The 19,686-nt window shown below is 54.0% G+C and overlaps 1 protein-coding gene across 4 annotated transcripts; it reads right to left on the reverse strand.

The window, feature by feature from the left end:
- Nucleotides 1-59: 59 nt before the first annotated feature.
- Nucleotides 60-18,247, reverse strand: Slc35e2b (solute carrier family 35 member E2B). 4 transcript variants are annotated; one of them, XM_063235297.1, is made up of 10 exons: nucleotides 17,499-17,604; nucleotides 16,802-17,068; nucleotides 10,096-10,547; nucleotides 9,889-10,024; nucleotides 9,497-9,624; nucleotides 7,935-8,055; nucleotides 7,701-7,754; nucleotides 7,349-7,421; nucleotides 6,140-6,285; nucleotides 60-3,889 (listed from the first exon to the last, which is right to left on the reverse strand). In XM_063235297.1, exons 3-10 carry the CDS (start codon nucleotides 10,427-10,429, stop codon nucleotides 3,652-3,654), a joined length of 1,230 nt encoding a protein of 409 aa, XP_063091367.1. In that variant the 5' UTR covers nucleotides 10,430-10,547; nucleotides 16,802-17,068; nucleotides 17,499-17,604; the 3' UTR covers nucleotides 60-3,651. The 4 variants fall into 4 exon arrangements, with proteins under 4 accessions (XP_063091367.1, XP_003461591.1, XP_004999716.1 ...); XM_003461543.5 differs by lacking the exon at nucleotides 16,802-17,068 and having other exon boundaries at nucleotides 17,499-18,247; XM_004999659.4 differs by lacking the exon at nucleotides 16,802-17,068 and having other exon boundaries at nucleotides 17,537-17,668.
- Nucleotides 18,248-19,686: the final 1,439 nt, after the last annotated feature.

Below are 19,686 nucleotides of genomic sequence, written 5' to 3' on the forward strand. Positions count from 1 at the left end.
TTATTGACACTTGCTACTATGGCTGCTTTAGACAAAAACAACCAGGAACCATTACAGGATTAATGACAGTAGAAATTTATTACCACAGTACAAATCACAGAAACATTTTCTAAGAGCATTAATCTATTTATGTCAATACTGAAACAGGACATACAAAACACTACAAACATTCTGTGATGCATTTTTAGTTCTCCACAGGTTTGACATAAAGCAAATATGATTTGGCTCTGATGCATTTTTATTGGTAAGATTTTCAAGTTTCCCAAGGCAGGAATGCAACCAGGTTTTAGCTCCTATAAGTGGTATCTACAAACCTCTTGGGCAGGTACAGACTCACAAATATATTGGCAAACAGCCCAGAAACTGCAGATGAATGGAATGCATTCTTCAAGAAATGAAAACTGAAAACAAAAAGGGCAAATAAGGTGGCAAGGGGCTGGGAATATAGCTTAGCTGCACAGTGCCTGTCTGGCAAGTGCTAGCTCATGAGTTTGATCCCTGATACAAAAAAACAAAACAAAACCAAAAACAACAGGCAAGTTCGAACAATTTTGAACTGAATTTGGTCATCTGACAAGCTGAGGAGCCGTCCAGCAGTATGTTCAGAAGCACATACCCCAAGAAACCCAGATGAAATACTTCAGAACCTGCAAAGTTAGTTTCCCACTCTGAACTTCAGAGGGAGGAGCCAACCCACAGTCAGCAGGACTTCAACCATCTGCTCCGTTGTCTAGGGGAGAACGATGCACCCTAATTCATCAGAGTGCATTATTTAAAGACTAATAAAATCTGCTGGTAAGCCAGAAGTAGTGACACAAGCTTATAATTCTAGCACTGAGAGAGGCTGAAGCAGAAAGATTGCAAGCTTGAGCTCCACTTGGGACAGTTTAGCAAGACCCTGTCTCAGAAGGAAAAAAAAAACAAAAAAAAAAAACAAAAAAAAACGGACATAGCTTAGCTCAAGGACCTTGGGTTCAATCCCTGGTACTGGGGGAAAAAAGCAGTGGTAGAGTCGTTATCTAGCATGTATGAGCCACTGGATTTGGTCCTCAGTACCACGAAAAAGAAAAAGTGGAAAGTTCCAATTAGGCCAAGCCCCGAATGGAATGTTGGTCAAAGCAAAATAGTTAGAGAGGTTGTCTATTTATAGTAACATCCCTGTTAATTTTTCCCCACAATGGTACAAATACTTTCAAGGCCTTAGGATACTGTCGCTTAGCTGGATGTGAAAAGCTGTGTTGTCTATGTATGATCCACAATGACCTGTGTAAGTGACCATCAGAAAAGCAAATTGCCACCAATTTGACAAATGTTTTAAAAGCACACTATAAAACAGAACTCTACTTGGTTTATATTCTTTGTACAGCTTTTAAAAAATTGCCTCTGATTCACTGTTTGTCTTCAAATTAAAGACACATTTGGGATTGTGCAAGAGAATTCTAATGTTCCAGCCAGCAATTATTTGAATGCTGATATACAGGAAATTATGGCTGTCAGGTTTTAAAGGTTTTGCTGCTGCTCAGTGGTAGAAGGTTTTTGATTTTGTTTTCTGTGTCAGGGATGGAACTGGGGTTGTGATGCTAGGCAAGAGCTCTACCACTGCACTCCAACGGGAGCCACAGGAAGTTTCTGAAATTAGAAATCTCTTCATCTCCAAGCACAGGGGTTAAGGAAGCAGGTCCCCCAACTCAGGTCCTTCCAGGGAGCTGTGCACAGACCACCACAGGGACACAGGTGGGATACACCCTATGGAAGCAAGGACACCCAGTGCCAGTGTTTCTACATGCACGCCTGTATTGGCTTACTGGAGACCATCCTATAAAAAGAGGAGACCAAGTTAATAAACAAGACTGCCACTGCACCACCATAAGCCATGACCAAGCTGGCCGGCTGGCTCAGGGCTGGGCTGTTGTGGAATGCACACACAGCGAGGCTGGGCCTGGCATATGTGGTGTGCAGTTGGGCCAAGGGGAAATAAGTGGGGTGGGCCAGGGCACTGTGCTGGGCACAGCACAAGCTAGTGGTCTATCTGCCCAGGACAAGGGAAAGGCTCAGAGGGTGCTTTACTGGAAATTACCTCACTTGTTATTCATTTTGGAAAATCTTTCTTTTGTTTCTGGTCCACACATTTACTAAACCATAAGAGGCTTCAAGCCAACTATGAGGCAGGAGGGAGAGCACGTCACAGCAGCTGCTTCCTGATCCCACATAGAAGCAAAGGTCAAAGAATACCGGGAAGCTGAGCTATGGACAGGCCTCAAGACCAAGCCACCATGTTCTCACAGCCCACGCATGACAACCACGCTCTCGGCCAAACAGGGCCAACACAGACTGACTGTGCCCTGCCACCTGACCACCCACTGCATTTTCTTTAGTTTCTGGGGAGCAGGAGGAAGAAAAAGAAACCTGGACAAAGCCATTTGAGACAAGTACCCCGCAGTGCAGGGGACCTGGTGGCACAGGCACCCACAGCAGGCCTATGCAATGCCTAGGAGGCTATGTCCTGGGAAGCAGCTGCCAGCTATGAGGTCTCCTTTCAGCCCTTGGGCACAGCTGGCTTTTTCACATAGATGGAACACAAGGTTCTTATTGCTCTTGGTTTCTGTGAGCTTTGTCTCTAGGATGGACTATTTCGTATTTTCCAAGTGAGAAGCCAACTGGAAAGCCAGTGATGCAATGGTGGCTGCTGCAGAGCTGGTACATGGGGACCAGAGTGGGGGCTGTGGCACACAGGTACTCTGAAGAAGGGCCAGAGACACTGGAGAAGGTTGGCCTGGTGTGGCCTATGTGCAAGGTGCTTGATACCCCTTTACAAGGTCCTGAGCCCTAGAGGGGGTGCCATTGGCAGTGGTATCAGGGTCCCAGGCATGGGATGAACAGACAGGCTCATCATGCGGATGGCTGACACCTGTAATACTCAGAGACTGTTTGCATGGATGCTCACTTCATCAAAATGCAGTGTCACTGTCAGTGATGTGAGGTGGGGCGACACAGGCCTGTGACCCCAGCACTCAGGGAGCCGAGGGGGGGAGTATCGCTGCAGGTTCAAGGCCAGCCTGTGCTACCTAATGAGACCCTGTCTCAAAAATAATGAACAAAAAACCAAAATGAAGCTCTTTCAAGTTGTCACCTGCAAGACAAGCTGCCCATGAGGTCTGGGCAGTGAGGAGCCCCATGGGTACATCCAGCTTCCCGCCATGGGGTCTGTGCAGGGGAGCCAATGGCAGAGACTGGTCAGCACCCAGCAGGTAGCACCTGCCCTGGTGAAGGGCAGGCCACAGGTGCTGGGGGCCCCGTCGACAGGGTATCACTGGTGGTGTGGCCCCAAGGACCTTGACCTGGCCTGGGGCAAGGGGGATCTGAGCCCCGCCCTCAATGTGAGGGTCCCTGGTTTCCAGGCCATTTCTCAAGCTGTGTGGACCCCATTCCTGGGGCCACAGGCACTGGGTCCCACACCAGAGCCCACAGGTAGACACTGTGTGGGTACCCAGGTGCGGGTGCAGACCAAGCAGCTTGGATGCCTGTGGTGGCTGGTGTGAGGGAGCTAAGGATTTCCTTGTGGGCACCCAGCAGGGAGCACCCCAGTTGGCACTGAGCCCAGCAGTCACCCACAGACATTGCATCCACCCCCAGCAGAGTCCAGGGCCCAGGTCAGTGGTGCTGCCTTGTGTCTTGAGGAAGCAGTGGCTCCTCGTCATCCTCTGGGGCCTCGCTGGTGACCACAGCCAGGCTCTGCATTGCCTCCTGCTGGCGCTGCCGGGCCTTGTTATAGAACAGGACGCCCACTGTCACCAGGATGGTGCCGATGGCAGACAGGCTGGTGATCTTGTTGCCGAAAACAATGATGCTGAGCCAGATGGACAAGGCATGCTTCACCGTGCTGGCCACACTGCAGACAGGGCGGGGGCACAGTGACCTCGGGCCTGGCAGTACACCCAGCCCCAGGGACTGGGGGAGGGCTTTGGGACCCCACTTCCCTCTGGCTTTCTCCAAAGACGCTTTTTGTTATGCAAACACTGCAGGGAATAAACAACCGACCCGCTGGCTGGCCTCAGTGCTTCATTTTTTCTTTAGACTAAAACACTTGACTTCAGCCTTCTCTCCAAAAAGTGAAAAGTCCCTAAGAAAAAAAACCACCTTAGCTGGGTGAGGTGACCCATGCCTGTCATTCCAATACTCTGGGAGGCTAAGGCAGGAGAATCACAAGTTCAAGCCCGCTCTGGGCAACTTAACGACTTCTCAAGACCCTGTCTGAAAATAAAAAATAAAAAAGGCCTGAGGGTACAGCTCAGCACAAAGCTCCTGGGCTCAGTTCTCAAGACTAGCAAATAGTATCAGGTGGGTACTTTGTTTCTAATCATGTGGATATTGAACGCCACACTTCCTAAATGAGATACCCTGACCTGTGTTTCCGTACATGCTCATTGCTCACATCTGGGGAGTACCTGAGTAGCTAGCGGAGAACACCCTCAGTTCTGTGAAACTGAGCCCTCCCCGGAATGGGCAGTGCTTAGGTGTGAACTTTGGGCTCTGCTCCTGCCTGAGAACCAACCACCCTTGGGTCCTGAAGGAGGACCTCAGTTGCTCATTCTCTTACACCCTGAGGAAAACCATGCTTGAAAGACATTGGTTTTCTGATTTTTAAATTTTTTTTTCTTTTTTTTGGTACCAGGAATCAAACTCCAGACCTCACCCTTGCCAGAGAGGTCCTATGCTGCTGAGCTAAATTCCTGATTTAAAAAAAAAAAAAAAAACAAAAAAAACTATCATCAATACTAAAAAACTTCAGTTTCAGGAACATTTGAACTTGTGGTTTCCTTCCTGACACTTCCCCACTAAATGTCACCTGTTGTACTGCACAGGTACAGGGCTCAGTGGCAGGTGGTGTGGCAGGCTGGCATCAGGAGACTGAAGCGGGAGGATCATGAATTGGAGGCCAGCCTGGATGACATAGTGGAACTTTGTCTCTAAGAGAGCTCACAGGGCTCCTGGGTGTGGTGGCACACACCTGCAATTCCAGCACTTGGGGGGCTGAGACAGGAGGATCACTGTGAGTTCAAGACCAGCCTGTGTTATATAGTGAGTACAAGGCCAGCCTGAATTACAGAGCAAGATCCTATCTTAAAGGAAAAAAAAAGGACTGGGAAAATAGCCCAGCAGCACAGTGCCTGGCAAGTGTGAGGTCCTGAGTTCAATTCCCAGTGCCAAACAAAAAAAAGAGAAACAGAGAGAACTCAGAGGAACATGAGAATTTGCTGCACTGACCTGGACCCACATCTGGGGTCCAGAAGTGGCAGAAAAACAGAGAACAGCAAAATCCAGAAAACAAGTGCTCTGCTCCTCTGCTCTGCCCGCAACCTTGTGCTGGCACTGGATGGCAGCCATGTGCACTGGTATGGTGCTATACACCATGAGCCCAGCTCTGGAGAGGCTGGGCTAGGAGGATCACCAGGAGCTTAAGGCCAACCTGGGCTACATGCTGAGATCCTGTCTCAGAAAAATAAAAAGCCCCAAACCAAGAAGCAGGCGAGAGACCCGTGCATGGCCCACTGCATGTGACTCGGTCACAGATGCTTCTGTCCTCACTCAGGTACCAGGCTGGCTCCAGAGCCACTCAGAGGTGAGCAACAAGGCAGACACTTGAGGTGGCCAACCACAGGATGCACAAATCCACTGCTAAGGCCAGCGCCAGGGACATGGACTCGTTCCTGTCTGTCTGCTGCTGGGAACACTCGTATCTCAGCTGCACGGCCACCACATCTATCCAGGGCAGGGCAGAGGCCAGGACTGCTCAGTTACCCTGAGCATCTGAAGGTAAACCCCAGGTATGTGGCACCCTGGGTGAAAGGCAAAACCCAGAAAGCAAGCACTTTGTTCCTCTGCTCCACCCACAACCTCGTGCTGGCACTAGATGGCAGCCATGTGCACAGCGCCATGTTGGACAGAAGAACATAAGCGACATCAAAGACTTTAAGCAGAAACCTCCTGGACACGCACTTCACTCAGTGCTGGCACTGAGCAGCCAGAGGCTGTGTGCAACCATTCCCACCAATGGACGAGAAGCCCAGATACCCTTTGAGTTCACCCGGTCAGGCTTTCCTGAAACCACCCGGAGCCTGTGCCCCCAGAGCCCACGCACCTGAAGGTCACTGGGGAGATCTTGCCCATGAGGGCGTATGCGGTGACACTCTGCAGGTGGAACAGAGCGCCATCCATCAGCAGCAGCAACACCACATCCTGGCTGTAGCGGAAGCTCCTCTCACTCCTGCCAATCACAGGCATGTCCTGCAAAACAGAGGGCATTCTGTGGGCACTGCCTCATTTGGGCCTCCTGGCATGGAAGGACGTCACTGGTGCCAGGTCAGGGAAGATGCCCACAGTCCATCGGGGAGCAGCTGGACTACCGTGACCAGGACTTTCTTTTATCATTCCTTTTTTTTATTCTTTTGAGACAAGGTTTTGCTATGCAGTTCAGGCTGGGCTTGAGCTCACTGTGGAGCCCAGGCTGGCCTCAAACTCACAGTGATCTTCCTGCCTCAGCCTCCCTAGTGCTGGCTTACCCACACAAAGGCAAAAGTTTTCACACCTGCAATTCCAGTACTCTGGGAGACTAAGGCAGGAGGATCTCAAGTTTGAGTGCTGCCTAAGAAACCTAGTGGCTTAGTGGGACCTTTTCTCAAAACAGAAAATTTAAAAAGAGCTGGGGACATAACCAAGTGTGTAGGCTGTATGTTCAACCCCTAGTGCTGCAAAAAGGGAAAAAAGGTAAGCTTTACTCCATATGTTATGAAAATCATATGTGTGACCCCCAAAGCTCTCATTCCGGGAAAGCCTCCCAGAGGAACAGGCCAGTTGCCAGGCACAGACATGAGTGGCTTCTCCTCCGGTGCAGCCGAGGAGCAAGCAGTGCCCCAGCAGCCAGCTGGGCATCACTATGTTGGGCGCAGTGCACACATCCACACCCTGAGGAGTCACAGCACACTCGGGCCACGAACAGAAGGGCCACAGCAGGTACATGGCCAACTCGATCACGTACAGGATCACTGCCTCATGCAGCACCCACACGGTATTTTCTCAGTGAAAACTAAACCGCACAAACCAAGAAAGCCACATGAAAATCTCAGCAAGCTGGGTATGTTAGTCCACACTGTAACCCCAGGGCTCAGGAGGCTGAAGCACAGGGTTGTGGAGTACTCAAGGCCAGCCTGAACTACATATTGAATTCAAGGTCAGCCTGAACTGCAGAGTGAAACCCTGTTTCAAAAAAAAAAAAGATGGAATCTCAGCAAGCAGTGCAGGTCCAGGAGGCCCAGGGCACCGCCCCATCCTAGGCAGCTCCAGGACCCACCATGAAGAAGATCCAGGCGGGGATCAGCATGGCCACAGCCGCAGCGCTGGTATAGAACTGCAGCTCCGGAGCCCTGTGGGGACAGGAGACTGTACCTCCTGCACCAGCCGTGGGGAGCGGACCAGGGGACCTCCCACCCCGGGACACGACACGAATGGCCTCCTACTGACAAGGATGCGATGGCTACCCAAGATGAAAGGGGCACCGAGCTTGGTGTCTCAGGGCCCTAAGGGTAGTGCAGGAATGTGCAGTCTTGCACCCACGTCCCTGGGTCTGGATGGAGGATGTGCTGAAGGCCCTGGGACCTGTGGTGGCCTGGCAGGCCCTGGGCAGTCGGGTGTACAGTACTCACGAGAACCGGTACTTGTCCCCGCTGAGCAGCTTCTTGGAAAAGACATTCTGCAAACTGGAGAAAGAAGTCATGCGTGGGCATCAGCATAGATCGGCTGACTGATCGGGAAAGACACTCTGGGATGTCACAGGCCTCACGAGGCCAGTCTGGAGCTAAGTGCCCATGAATCCAGACAGGGACACAGACGCAGTCCCTGTCCCTGCCTCTGCTCCCTCCGCGCCAACCCCCACTCACCAGTCCATGATGTTGGTGGACAACGCGGCCGAGAAGCCCAGGATGTTGAAGCTGATCTCAGTGGCGGTGCACAGTGCCAGCCCTCCCATGACGGGGAGGAGGGACAGGTTGACCAGCAACCCTGGCAAGGGCAGGACACACGTGTGACAAGAGGCATAACATCATGACTTCTACCTTCATTGAACACCTGTTGGCCCCATTTCTAGAAAATTAAGCAAAGATCTCCTTTGTCTGCAGGGGGCCCTCCCCATGCTGAGCCTCACTGGCAGCACCATAGTGGGAAGAGACATCCCCAAGGGGTTTGAGGCCAAGGACAGAAGGACTTAAAGCCAGCACTGGCAGCTGGGTGGGCCCAACTGGGTCGATGCCCTTTATTTCCGAGTAATAATAAAAAGTCTATGCAACTGATTTTAAAAATTCATTCAACACAACAGAATCACATTTCACATGCACACGACTTTGGAAAGAGGGACTCAGGCACTGTGCTGCTCCTTTGATTTGGGGATGGCATTCATTTTGAAACTCAAAGAAAATGAGAACATGCATGTGTGTGTGTGGGAAGGAGAACTGGACCCGAGGCCCTCACACCGAGTTCCATCCTCAGCCCATTCTTCAGTGATTTTTTGAGACTGGGCCTGGCTGTCACTCAAGTGCCCAGAATGGGCTAAAATCTGCCAACCTCTCCTCCATGAGTGCTAGGTGGCAGGTGGCACTGCCGCTACCAGTCATTTAGCAAGGGGAACCAAGTCCCATCCTCAGTGGGGCTCCCTGCCCTCAGCCCTTGACACTGCTGCCCAGAGTGGAAACTGGGTCCTCAGGAGCCTTCTTGAGCCAGTGGATCCTGAGGCATGCAAAGCTCAAGTCATGGAGTCCACAGGGCCTGTCCTAGAGGAGCAGAGCCCCGCCCTGCAGTTTAGGGCTTGCTCTTCGGTTCTGCCTCATGATACCCTGGGTGTGGCTCCAAGAGGCCTGGAGACAGTGGCTGCTCACTCTGCCTGGGCGACCTCTCTTCCCTTCCTAGACCCACCTCGCTGGCCTCAGCAGCACCTTGGAAAAGGCCAGGGTATGCAGCTACTTGTGCAGGGCTGGGGACCTCTAAATAAATATGTATAGGCCCACAGGAAAGTGGGCTGGGGCCCCACCTTGTGGGGTGTACCACTCACTGCTAAGGTCATCTGACCTTTGTCATCTCAGGAGGGTGGAGAGTCTTGGAGGAGCTGTGAGGATGGGGACACAGTCCAAGAAGGCAGTGACACAAAGAAGATGGAGCAGGCCAGCAGCCCCTCCCACAGCCCAGGAGGTCACCTATCTCCTCTGGGCCAGGACCAGCACAAAGATGTCCTGCTGGCCCAGCTCCCACCCACTTTCTTGCCTGGGCCAAGAGACGGCCCTGCTCTGAGCCTGGGCCACACGGGACAGCTGGACACTGGGCTGCAAAGCCACATCTGCCCCGGTGACCCTCAGGCAGCCACCTCAGGAGCCACCAACGGGAAAGCTCAGGGCACAGCAGGACACAGAGGCCCCAGGAGCAGAGGTTTGAGAGCAGAGCCAACCCCACTCACCTGTGTACTCGCCCAGGATCATGCGCGACATGATCACTGTGAAGATGGGGGCGGAGCTCTTCACTGTCTCGGCGAATGACACTGCCACGTTCTTTAGGCTGACCAGGCCCAGGACCACAGTGACAAACCTGCCAAGAGCCCAGGAGATGGTGTGACACATGATCTAGGATGAACGGCTGTGAACGGGGACCATATCCTCAGGACCCAGCCCCGGGTGGAGCCTACCACCCTCCATCCCACCCCATACAGGAAGGGCCCAGGCTGCTCCCCACAGAATCTGTGCCCCAAAACCAAAGCTGTTGGGGCCAGAATCAGAGCCGCTGTGACTGTGGTGTATGGGTCCAGAGCCCTCACCACTGAGGGCTCCGGAGACGCAGCACGAGGGACCCTACCTCATGAGGCCCACGAAGAACATGGTCATGACAAAGTTGGGTGGGTAGGACAGCCGTGGTTTGTGCTGGTGCAGGCAGCAGGGAATGAAGGTCTTAGCGCCACCGATGAGTGTGGTGGACAGCATCTGCACGGCGCCTGGGGAGACGCACGCACGTCCCGTCCCTGCCACCCGCCCCGTCCCTGCCCCCAGCCCCCGGCCCAGTCACCTAGCATGCTGGGCTCGCCCTCCAGCAGCGACAGGATATACTTGTTGAGGAACAACGTGCAGAAGCTGAAGAAGAACCAGAGCGTGAGGTAGGTGAGCGCCCTCCCGCTCCACAGGCCCAGGTCCGACTCGATGACGGTGGTCTCAGTGATGGTGACGGTGAGCAGGCTCCCCTCAGGGCCACCCTCACTCTTCGAAAACAGGATCTTGTCGCTGCGGTGGTCAAACAGGGGGGCCCAGACGAGCTGCTGAGGCTTCTCTCTAGGATCTGCCTGGGGGCTGGAGCTGGAGTTGGAGTTGGGTGTGCTCCCTGCCAGGGCTGGGGGCTCCGCCATGCTGAGGCCACCACCTTGACTGGCACGTGACTCAGTGGGGACGGCATGGGTCACGGTGACTGCCTGGGCTGGGGACGTGGGCCAGCTTGGAAAACATGGCTTTGGTGAGGTCAGAACACTAAGGAAAGGAAAGGGGTTTCTCATGTCAAGTATCCAATTTTCTCAGAGCTTTTATCATTGGGTAAAACCGATTTAAAACCCGGAGATGGGCTGGGGGGCTCTGCCCTGCTTGATCCCTGGGGCTCCACTCTCTCCCACCTTCTGCCCGGCAGGGTCTGCCCTCAGATCCAGTCCCCCACATAGGGTGTAGTATAAGGCGCTAGCTCACCCCACCCCAGATTGATTTGTTGTGTTTTGTTCTTTGGAGAGAGGGTTTCGCTGTGTGGCCCAGGCAGGACTGGAACCACTGGGATCCTCCCACCTCAGGTCTCATAGATCACAGGCATGCAGCATCACAGCTGGCTCACTGTACCCTGGTCAGTCTCTACCAGCAAGCTCTTTGAGCTTTGTGTGTCCTATGGTCATGTATCTTATATCTTCCTTTTTTTTTCTTTTGGTGGTACTGAGGGTCAAACTCAGGGCTTCACACTGAGCTACATTCCCAGCCCATTTATTTCCTCTTTTAAAACAAAGCTGGTAAACTGCACACACTGGGTCCCAACTTCTGATCCTCCCAGTGTGCACTGCCACGTCTGGCTCATGTTTCATACTTATTTCCGAGGGCTGTGCTGTCCCTCTCCTGGCAGGGACCTTTCCCAGATGCCAGCATGTCTACACGAGGCACAGAAGCCAAGCTCACAACTGTCCTGCAGCTACAACGCCGGCAGCCCTGCCCTGCAACACTGGAGGCTGCATTCACCTTCTCTCCAGCCTCACCTGCCTGCTCAGGGCTTCTGCCTGTGCCCTGAGCCCCCTCACAGGGCACAGCACAGACCTCAGTGAGCACCTGCAGGTGCTGGAACTGGCCCAGCAGCCCTGGGGCAGTAGGAAAGGCCACTGCCAGGCGTGGACAGCCTCAGATGCCTGTTCCCACCCCCTCAGCCCAGAGCTCCCAGCACGAAGCCCTCTTCCTGGCAGCAACGTCAAGCCCTGCAGGGCTCCACTTTCAGGTCAGGTCCAATGCTAAAGCGGGGACTCCACATTGGGAGAGGAGCTAGACTAGACGAGGTGTGCACTCCAAGCCGCAAGAGAAAGCTTGAGTGCGAGATGCACCCTCTGCCAGGGTGTCCAGCACACACCAGGTAATGCTGCTACCAGCAACAGATATGGCACCCTCACCCCCTTCAAAGCCAAGGCCTTCATCCTGGGGTCTGTGCCAGCCAAGAAGCTGTGTGACAGAGATGTCCCACAGCTGGTGACTGGACAGGAACCGGGTGTCCCTGCTCTCACACAGCACAGGACACGTGGTAAGAGACAGGGGGAAGTGAGCATGGGGGGTGCACCTGGGAGGCTGAGGCAGGAGGGCTGTAAGTTTGAACCTAGCCTGGGCAACTTCAGCAAGATGCTCTCTCCAAAAAATAAAAGGCATGGTGGTACATGGCTATAATCCCAGCATTCAGGAAGCTGAGGCAGGAGGATTGCAGTGAGTTTGAGTCCAGACTAGGCCACACAGTGGGTTCAAGGCCAGCCTTGAACATAGCCAGAACTTGTTTCAAAAAATCTTAACCCCGAGGGGCTGGGGATTTAGCTCAGCAGCATAAGCGCCCCTGCCTCGAAAGCAGGCAGTCGTGAGTTTGATCCCTGGTACCGATAAAAAAACGAAAAGCCAAAAAAAAAAAACCTTAACCCTGGGGCTGGGGATTTAACTCAGTGGCGTAAGTGGCTGCCTGGCAAGCGCAAGTTTGTGAGTTCGATCCCTGGTATCAAAAAACAAAAACAAAAACAAAAACAAAACAAAAAAAAACCTTAGGGGCTGGGGATTTAGCTGGGGATTTAGACATAAGCGCCTGCCTTGCAAGCAGGCAGTTGTGAATTCGATCCCCGGATTGATAAAAAGGAAAAAAACAAAAACAAAAACAAAACAAAACAAAAAAACCCTTCCCCAAAGAAGAGCTGGGGATATAGCTCAGTGCAAAAGCCTTGGACTCAATATTTCCCAAAATGACCCAAAACACTGCCCCACTCCATTCCTTGGACAAGGGACCTGGAGGTGACTCTGGCAGCTCACTTACAGCATGCACATCCCTTGCTGACGGCCTGTGCTGGGCTGTAGGCTTCCATGTGCCCGGTCTGCACAGTCTGGGTTATTGGCAGACGCGTGGGCCTGCAGCCCTGGTCATGGGATGTCTACCCTCCCCCGTCCCAGACACTACTCTCCTCACCCTGTTGCGCTCCTAGGGCCCAGGTGCACACACAGTTCTTCCAGTCCCCACCTCCCGCAGGAACATGAAGATTTCAGTGGCCTCCTAGGCACCCCAGCCCCTGAGACTGCACAGACCCGTCTGAGACCACGCTCAAACCACAGACTGAGCGGAGGTGGGGGTGACCCAGGCAGGTGTACCTGGCCTAGCGCTGGAGCAGCCTTGCTGACCTCCCGTGGCAGCACCACAACACAGACTGCACCAGCCTGCATGCACACAGCATCCAGACAGAAACTGGTGTGACTCCCTGGTCACTATAGGTGACGGGGTAGGGGTAGGGGGAGCCAGGAACATAAACGCCGCGCCTTGGAGAGCCAGCTCAGAAGAAAGCTGAGGCTAGGGATGAGAAGCAGCCCTCACGCGCCAGAAGTCAGGTCACTGCTTCTTCTGTTAGCAACCATCAAACAGTAGAACACAACCTGACCTAACAGTGGTCAGTGCAAGAGACAAACCCCTTGTTCTGGAAACAGAGGCCAGCAATGCCTGCTCCTGGCACAAACCCAGGCTGGGCAGCAACAGGACTAAGGGGTAATGAGCAGTGCTGCTCAGAGAGCTGCCGACGAGACCCAAGCCCTGACCTTGGCCAGGGACATGAAGATCTTGAGGTCGCACAGGGCAGCCCCCTTGCCCAGAGACACCAGACCACCAGGGCAGGAGCCCAGCCTGCCCAGGACCACCGCTGTGCATATGCATGCATTCGGACATTGGGCTGTCTCCTCAGAGGACCCTGTCCACCCAAAGTCACTCCAGTCCCTAAGGCCATCCCACTTCAGATGTGGTCAACCCGGGGATATGACCCACAGGGCCCAGTGAGGGCTCCATGGTGCCCTCCTTGGATACAGGCGGGGGCACAGCTGGTGCCACACCCTCAGCACCATGGCACCTGGCCTGCAAGCTCATCACCATCTTGGGTGTCCCTGACATTGAGCATGGCCTCTTCTCCTGCAGGTGGGGGCCCCTGCCTCAGTACCCTTCCTGTCACTCCAAGGGTTTCAGGGACATTGTGACAGAAACCAGAGATGAGAGCAGAGTGTTCCTCAGTCTGTCACAGCCGGCACAGAGCCAACCACCCTGCTTGGATCCCCAGGCTGCTGCCACTGTCCCTAGATGAGCCCCGGAGTCCTGCTCTTAGCTGCCTGTACATGCCCCGCCTGGCTGGTTTGGGGATGAAGGGCTGTGGTGTCCCAAGGCCAGCACAGAGGATGCAGCAGGACAGTGGGACACCCACGTGGCCTGCTGACCTAGTCCAAGTTGGAACCAAAGTCTCCTCCCCTACAAAGGGTTCTGGGCCGGCCCAAGAATGCCACCTGAGGTGGAGCAGGCACCTCATGACATCCCTCAGCCCCACAGGCAACATCATCTCAGGATGGAGATCAAGTGGCCCAGCAGAAGGGTGCCAATGTCAGTGCTAGTGCCATCTAGGACCTCGAAGACCCTGCCGAGAGGACCAGCCAGAACCCAGAGCCCTGGCCACAGCACCCTTTCCCATCAGAACCCCAGGTTTCTCTATCACTGCCTTGAAGACAGCTTTCTGTCCTAGTACTGGGGAACTGAGCCCAGGACCTTTACAGGACCAGGCTTTTCTTTTTTAGCTTTTAATTATACCTACCCCCACTCCACCCCGGTCTTAAGTCACTAAGTAGCCCAGGCTGGGCTCCAGCATGCAGTCCTCCTGCCTCAGCGGCCCAGAATGACTGCACAATCCTAAACCTCTCTGCAGTGCCTCCTTCCTATCAGCCTTTTCCACTCCTTGAAGCTGCTGCTCTGACTCAGTCTCTTGGAACAAGTGGAGGAGCCTGGGCTGTGGGACCCCAGGAGCCGGGCCTTTCCCAGCACTCCACAACAGGAGGAGGGTGCCCACAGCCTTAGCTGGCCCTGAAGCGACCCTTGGGACCCACAGCACTGGAGAAAGGCTCCTGGGACAGCAGGACCAACAGCCTCCTCCAGGCCACGGCTCTGGGCCCTGGGGTCCCCTCCTGGTCCAAGCATTATAGACAGCAAGGTAAGGCAGAAATGTTGTGGGCAGTCAGAGAGGGCTGGGCCCGGAAATCTGTGCAGAGGCAGTTGCAGGTACTACTCATGCACACTCACATGCTTCCCCCAGGGATGAACCTTGATGATTCACATTCTAGGCAGGCATCCATCACCTCGGGTGGAGACCAAGCCTCCACCCACCCCTCCAGGAAAGTCCTTATCTGCCCAGATGGTTGCTGCATGACCTGCTTCCCCATGATCATCATTTATTCAATAGCAGCCAAGACTACACTTGCTGTGATCCTATTGGCTCATCAGGGTTTTGTTCCACCACACACTGCCCTGTGACTTCCCACTGGATCAACGTTACCTAAACAACTGCACCTGTAATCTTACTGGTTGATCATAGTTCTGTTCCACCTTGGTCCTGTCTTACTCCCTGGCTTTACTCAATTAACACCCACTCTGAGAATCCCTCTGTCCCTCTTGGACAGAAGTTTTCTTCCTCTCAATAAATTCTTCCTACTCTTAACCTCCGTTGTTCCTGGAGTTCATTTCTTGATTTTAGAGAACGTGAACTGGGTGTTTCGGACATCCAGCCCCCACATCAATCACTAGCCGGGGTCAGGCACCCTGATCACAAGGTGGACATCTGGGTAGGGCCAGTTCTGAGGCCCAGGTGCCCCAGTGGTGGCCATGCACTCTACACTCTTCCTGGGTGATCGAAGTCAAGAGCCCTGGGGACCGGAAGAGGGGCAGAGGGACAGAGGGATGGACTCACACCCAAGACAGTGACAGCTGAGGTCCAGTCTCCAGCATGCAGTGGAGTGGAGCCAGGCAGCCGATCAGTGACAGCGATCAAAGGTCACTGAATGATGCCAGTCCTGGTGGCAACTATGGCACCCGGGCACTGCCCCAGCTGCCAGATAGGACTACAAGAAGAACCACAGGACGCCCACCCTCAAGATAAGCTCATGGAGCCCAGGCAAGGTGGCACTAGCCTGGGATCTCGGCTACTCAGGATGCTGAGGCAGGAAAATCACAAGTTCAAGCCGAGCCTGGACAATTTAGTGAGATTCTGTCTCAGAACAACAACAACAACAAAAAACCAGAAAAGGCTGGGGGGTGCGGCCCCATTCACTGTGCCCGACACTGTGGGGCCTAGGTATTCTCGTGACTGTGAAGGGTAAAGGGCAGGAGATGGAAACACCATCCGAGAACACCCAGCCCTTTGGACTCTGAGCATCTCAGGGTGTGACTGGGTGATGAGCCAAGTCCAGAGTACAGGGCTTCCCAGAAACCTGCGGGTGGGGGATCCTGAGTCAGGCATGTGGTACTAGGGGTCATGGAAGCAGCAAGCAGAGTCAGTCTGATCCCAGGACGGTGGTCTGTCTGCAGCACCAAGACAAAGTCCGGACACTCTTGCTATGTAGTCCTGGGTGGCCCTGAATTCATTATGTAGCTGGCACTGGCCTCAAATTCACAGTGCCAACTCCCTGACCCCCTACCACGCGCTGTGATTATAGGTGTGAGCTGCCACACTCCTTTTTTCAACAGAGTCTTGGTAGGTTGATAAAATTTCCCAGGTTGGGCTCAAATCTGTGATCCTCTGGCTTCATTCTCCTATTGTGCCTGACCATATTTCCCCTTTTGACGTTCTTTTCATGCTCTTTAAAACGTTTCATTCTGTTTTAAAATCTTTGGGGTTTTTTGGGTTTTTTTGGTATTAGGAATCAAACTCACAACCTGGTACTTGCCAGGCAGGAACTTAACACTGTTGAGCTAAATCCCCAGCCCCTTTTTCTGTTTTGTTTTGAGACAGGACCTCGCTGTGTAATGCAGGCTGGCCTTGAACAGAACTCACCATGATCCTCCTGCCTCAGCCTCCTGATGTTTTAAAAATGTTTACAAAGTTTGTTTTTAGTAAAACGTATTGAACTTGGTTTGTTGGGAAAAGCCTCTGAGCAGAGACTAGCTTAGTTTGCAATCTCAGCGGCTGCAGTGGGAGAGGTGAGAGGGTGACAAACTGGATACCAACCTGGGCAATTCAGCAAAACTCCCTCTGGAAAAATAAAGAGGGATAGAGTGTAGCTGCCGCAGTTAAATAACCAACAAAGGGTGGGTTGGATGGCGATCTCTCCACAGCAGTGTCTGGTTTTTTTCCTTCTTTTGTAGCAGTGCACGGTGTATTCAAGGATGGGAGCTTAGTCTGACACGGTGGTACATGCCTGTAACCTCTGCTTGGGACACTGAGCCAGATGTATCGCTGATAGTTCAAGGCCAGCCTGAGCTGCATAGTGAGACCCTGTCTCAAAAAGGCAGGCAGACAGACAGACAGGAAGAAAGCGAGCTCGAGTATTGTGCGGAAACTACCTGTCTGTTGTAACACCTCGTGAACAACCTTTACAGAAAAATCAAGCCGGTGTGTAATGCAACCAGTAATCCCAGCACTCTGGGAGGCTGAGGCAGGAGAACTGGAACACAAGCCCAGTTTGAGCAGCTCGAAAGCACAAAAAAACACCAGAAAAAGTGGAGGCGGCGGCGCAGTAAGAAAGCCCAGGATTAAAAAGAAGATAGGCCAGTCACTGGCTCTCTAGAAGGAAGCAAGGCCAGACCTGGGCCCGACTGCAGGGTCGCCGGCCCGGATCGGGGCCGGAAGTCGGCTCAGTCCGAGCTCGGCAGCCTCCGCAGCGCGGGCTCAGCCGGGGCCCGCCCCCGCCCCGTCCCCGCCCTACCTTGGTCCCCGCCCCGAGGGCTCCCCGCGGGCGCGCACCCGCTTCCTCCGTGTGGACTCGGCGTCTCCCGCGGACAAGGGCCCCTCTTGGGACGCAGGGCCCAGGCCGGGCAGGGAACGCCGGGGCCGGGGGACACCGCGGCCGGGCCAGGGCAGCGGGCCGGTGCTGGGGCCGGGCCGGGCGGGGCAAACGAGCGCCGGGTGGCGGCCGGGGCGCGGCGGGGGCACACCGAGGCCTGGGCGAGGGGCACGGCGCCGGATGTGACGCTCAGGAAGTGGCGCGGGCTCGCCGGACGGGCCGGCTGCGGGACCCCGGCCTCTGGCTCGCAGCCGAACCAGGCTTCCGACCCCCGCCGACGGCCCCAGCCCGGGCCTCCGGCGCCCGGAGCAGACCGCGCTGCCGGCCTGAGCAACGCGCCTGCGTGGCCCGACCGCCGCCGGCGGCCCGCCGCACCCAGACGTGGGGCTGCTGATTGGCTGAGCCACGCAGGTTCCGCCCCTGGGTGGGGCCGCCCCCTGGGCCACTGGGGCCCTGGTTCCGATGCACCCAGGACCACGCTGGGACGCTGAGGGATCGCAGGGTTCCGTTCTGCCGACGGAAATTTTCTTTTCTTTTTTTTTTTTTTTAGTTTTTTTTCTGTCTTTTTTTGAAACAGGTCTCACTATGTAGAGCAAGCTGGCCTTCAATTCCCTTATGTAGCCCAGGGTGGCCTCGAGCGACCCGCCTGCCTCAGCCTCCCACTGCTGGGATTACAGGTGTGGTCACCACGCCCGGCGGAAGGCACTTTTTAAAAATGACTGTTACACTGCCTAAAGTTAATAAAACCCCTTTAGATCTTGCCCAGAAGTCAATTATTAAGTCAGTTCCTCCTTGGGATTCTCCAGAAAGGCCACAGGTGGGGAGAAGGGAGGGGACAGGAAGGGAGACGAGGTGGGGCCTGGGGTGAAAAGGAAGCGGAGCTGATGGTGGGGGTGCCGGGGTGGTGCCTGTGCTAGGACTGTGCCCTGGCAACTAGGGGTGGAGGAGGGCAGCCACCGTTCCTGGAAGCTGGTTGGGGGCTTGGGCCTAAAAATAGGAAGAAAGAGGAAGCAGAAGTGAAATGTTTACTTGAGTAGAAACCCTGGAACCTGAGGCTGCTGCTCTTTGTTGCCTAAATTCAGTATCTGGATGACTTGGTAAATCTTGAGACCTCCAGAGGTAAAGTCCCCAAACTGACTTCCAGGAAAAGCCAAACATGACGCACACCTAGAACCCCAGCTCTCTGGGAGGCTCAGGTAGGAGAATGACAAGTTCACGCCCACATTTCCAAAAACATTTAAAACCAGGCTGGAGATGCAGGCCAGTGTGAAGACTCTGGGTTCAGTGCCAACTGCTGAAAAGAAAAGAGAAAGAAACCACAGACCTTCCCATCTTCATGTCCAACTTTGTGATGGCTGTAGAGTCAGGGACCCCCACACTGAGCCCCTGTGACCTGGGCTCATTGCTGAGACAAAATACTTGACGTACAAAATTAGGGAAGGAAAGGTTTATTTTGCTCAGTTTGTGGAGGTTTCAGTCCATCCTCAGCTGGCTCCAAGGCAGGGTGGCACAAGCAACAAGAACAAAATGGGCTCCACCCCTGGGCAGGTGAGCTGCCAATCCCAGTGCTGGACAATGAACCAATCACAATGCTAGACTCAGGCACCCTTGAAAGGCCCACCCGCCATGACTGCCTGAGGTTCTGTGGGGATATTTAGATGCCAGCTATAACAAGTCTTACTATGTAGTTCAGCTTGGCCTCGAGTCTACTGCAGTCCTGCCTCAGCCTCCAGAGTACTGAGGTAAGAGGTGTACACCACAAGACCTTTGGTCTTTTCTTCCCTGCCAGTTTGGGCTCAGTTTTGTGGTCCTCAGCTAGTTTCTGGAATCGGCTTGGAAAAACAAGCAGGATCAAAGAATACCTGTGAAGGCACACAGGGAGCCAGAGCGATGGAGGATGCCTGTAATACCAGCCCTTAGGGAGGCTGAGGCAGGAGTTGGCAACTTAGCAAGATCTTGTGTTAAAATAAAAAGTGTATAAAGGGCTGGGAATGTAGCTCAGTGTGGAGGTCCTGGGTTCGATTCCCTGTACCAGGAAAATGAAGAGAAGCTAGGCAGAGCCCCTGACGGATGCGCTGGACCTGTTGGTCTCGACCCCTTCCTGTCAGCG

This window comes from Cavia porcellus, unplaced genomic scaffold (genome assembly GCF_034190915.1).
Source record: "Cavia porcellus strain 051 isolate PalLab524CR breed Dunkin Hartley unplaced genomic scaffold, mCavPor4.1 scaffold_25, whole genome shotgun sequence".
Lineage (NCBI taxonomy): Eukaryota > Metazoa > Chordata > Mammalia > Rodentia > Caviidae > Cavia > Cavia porcellus.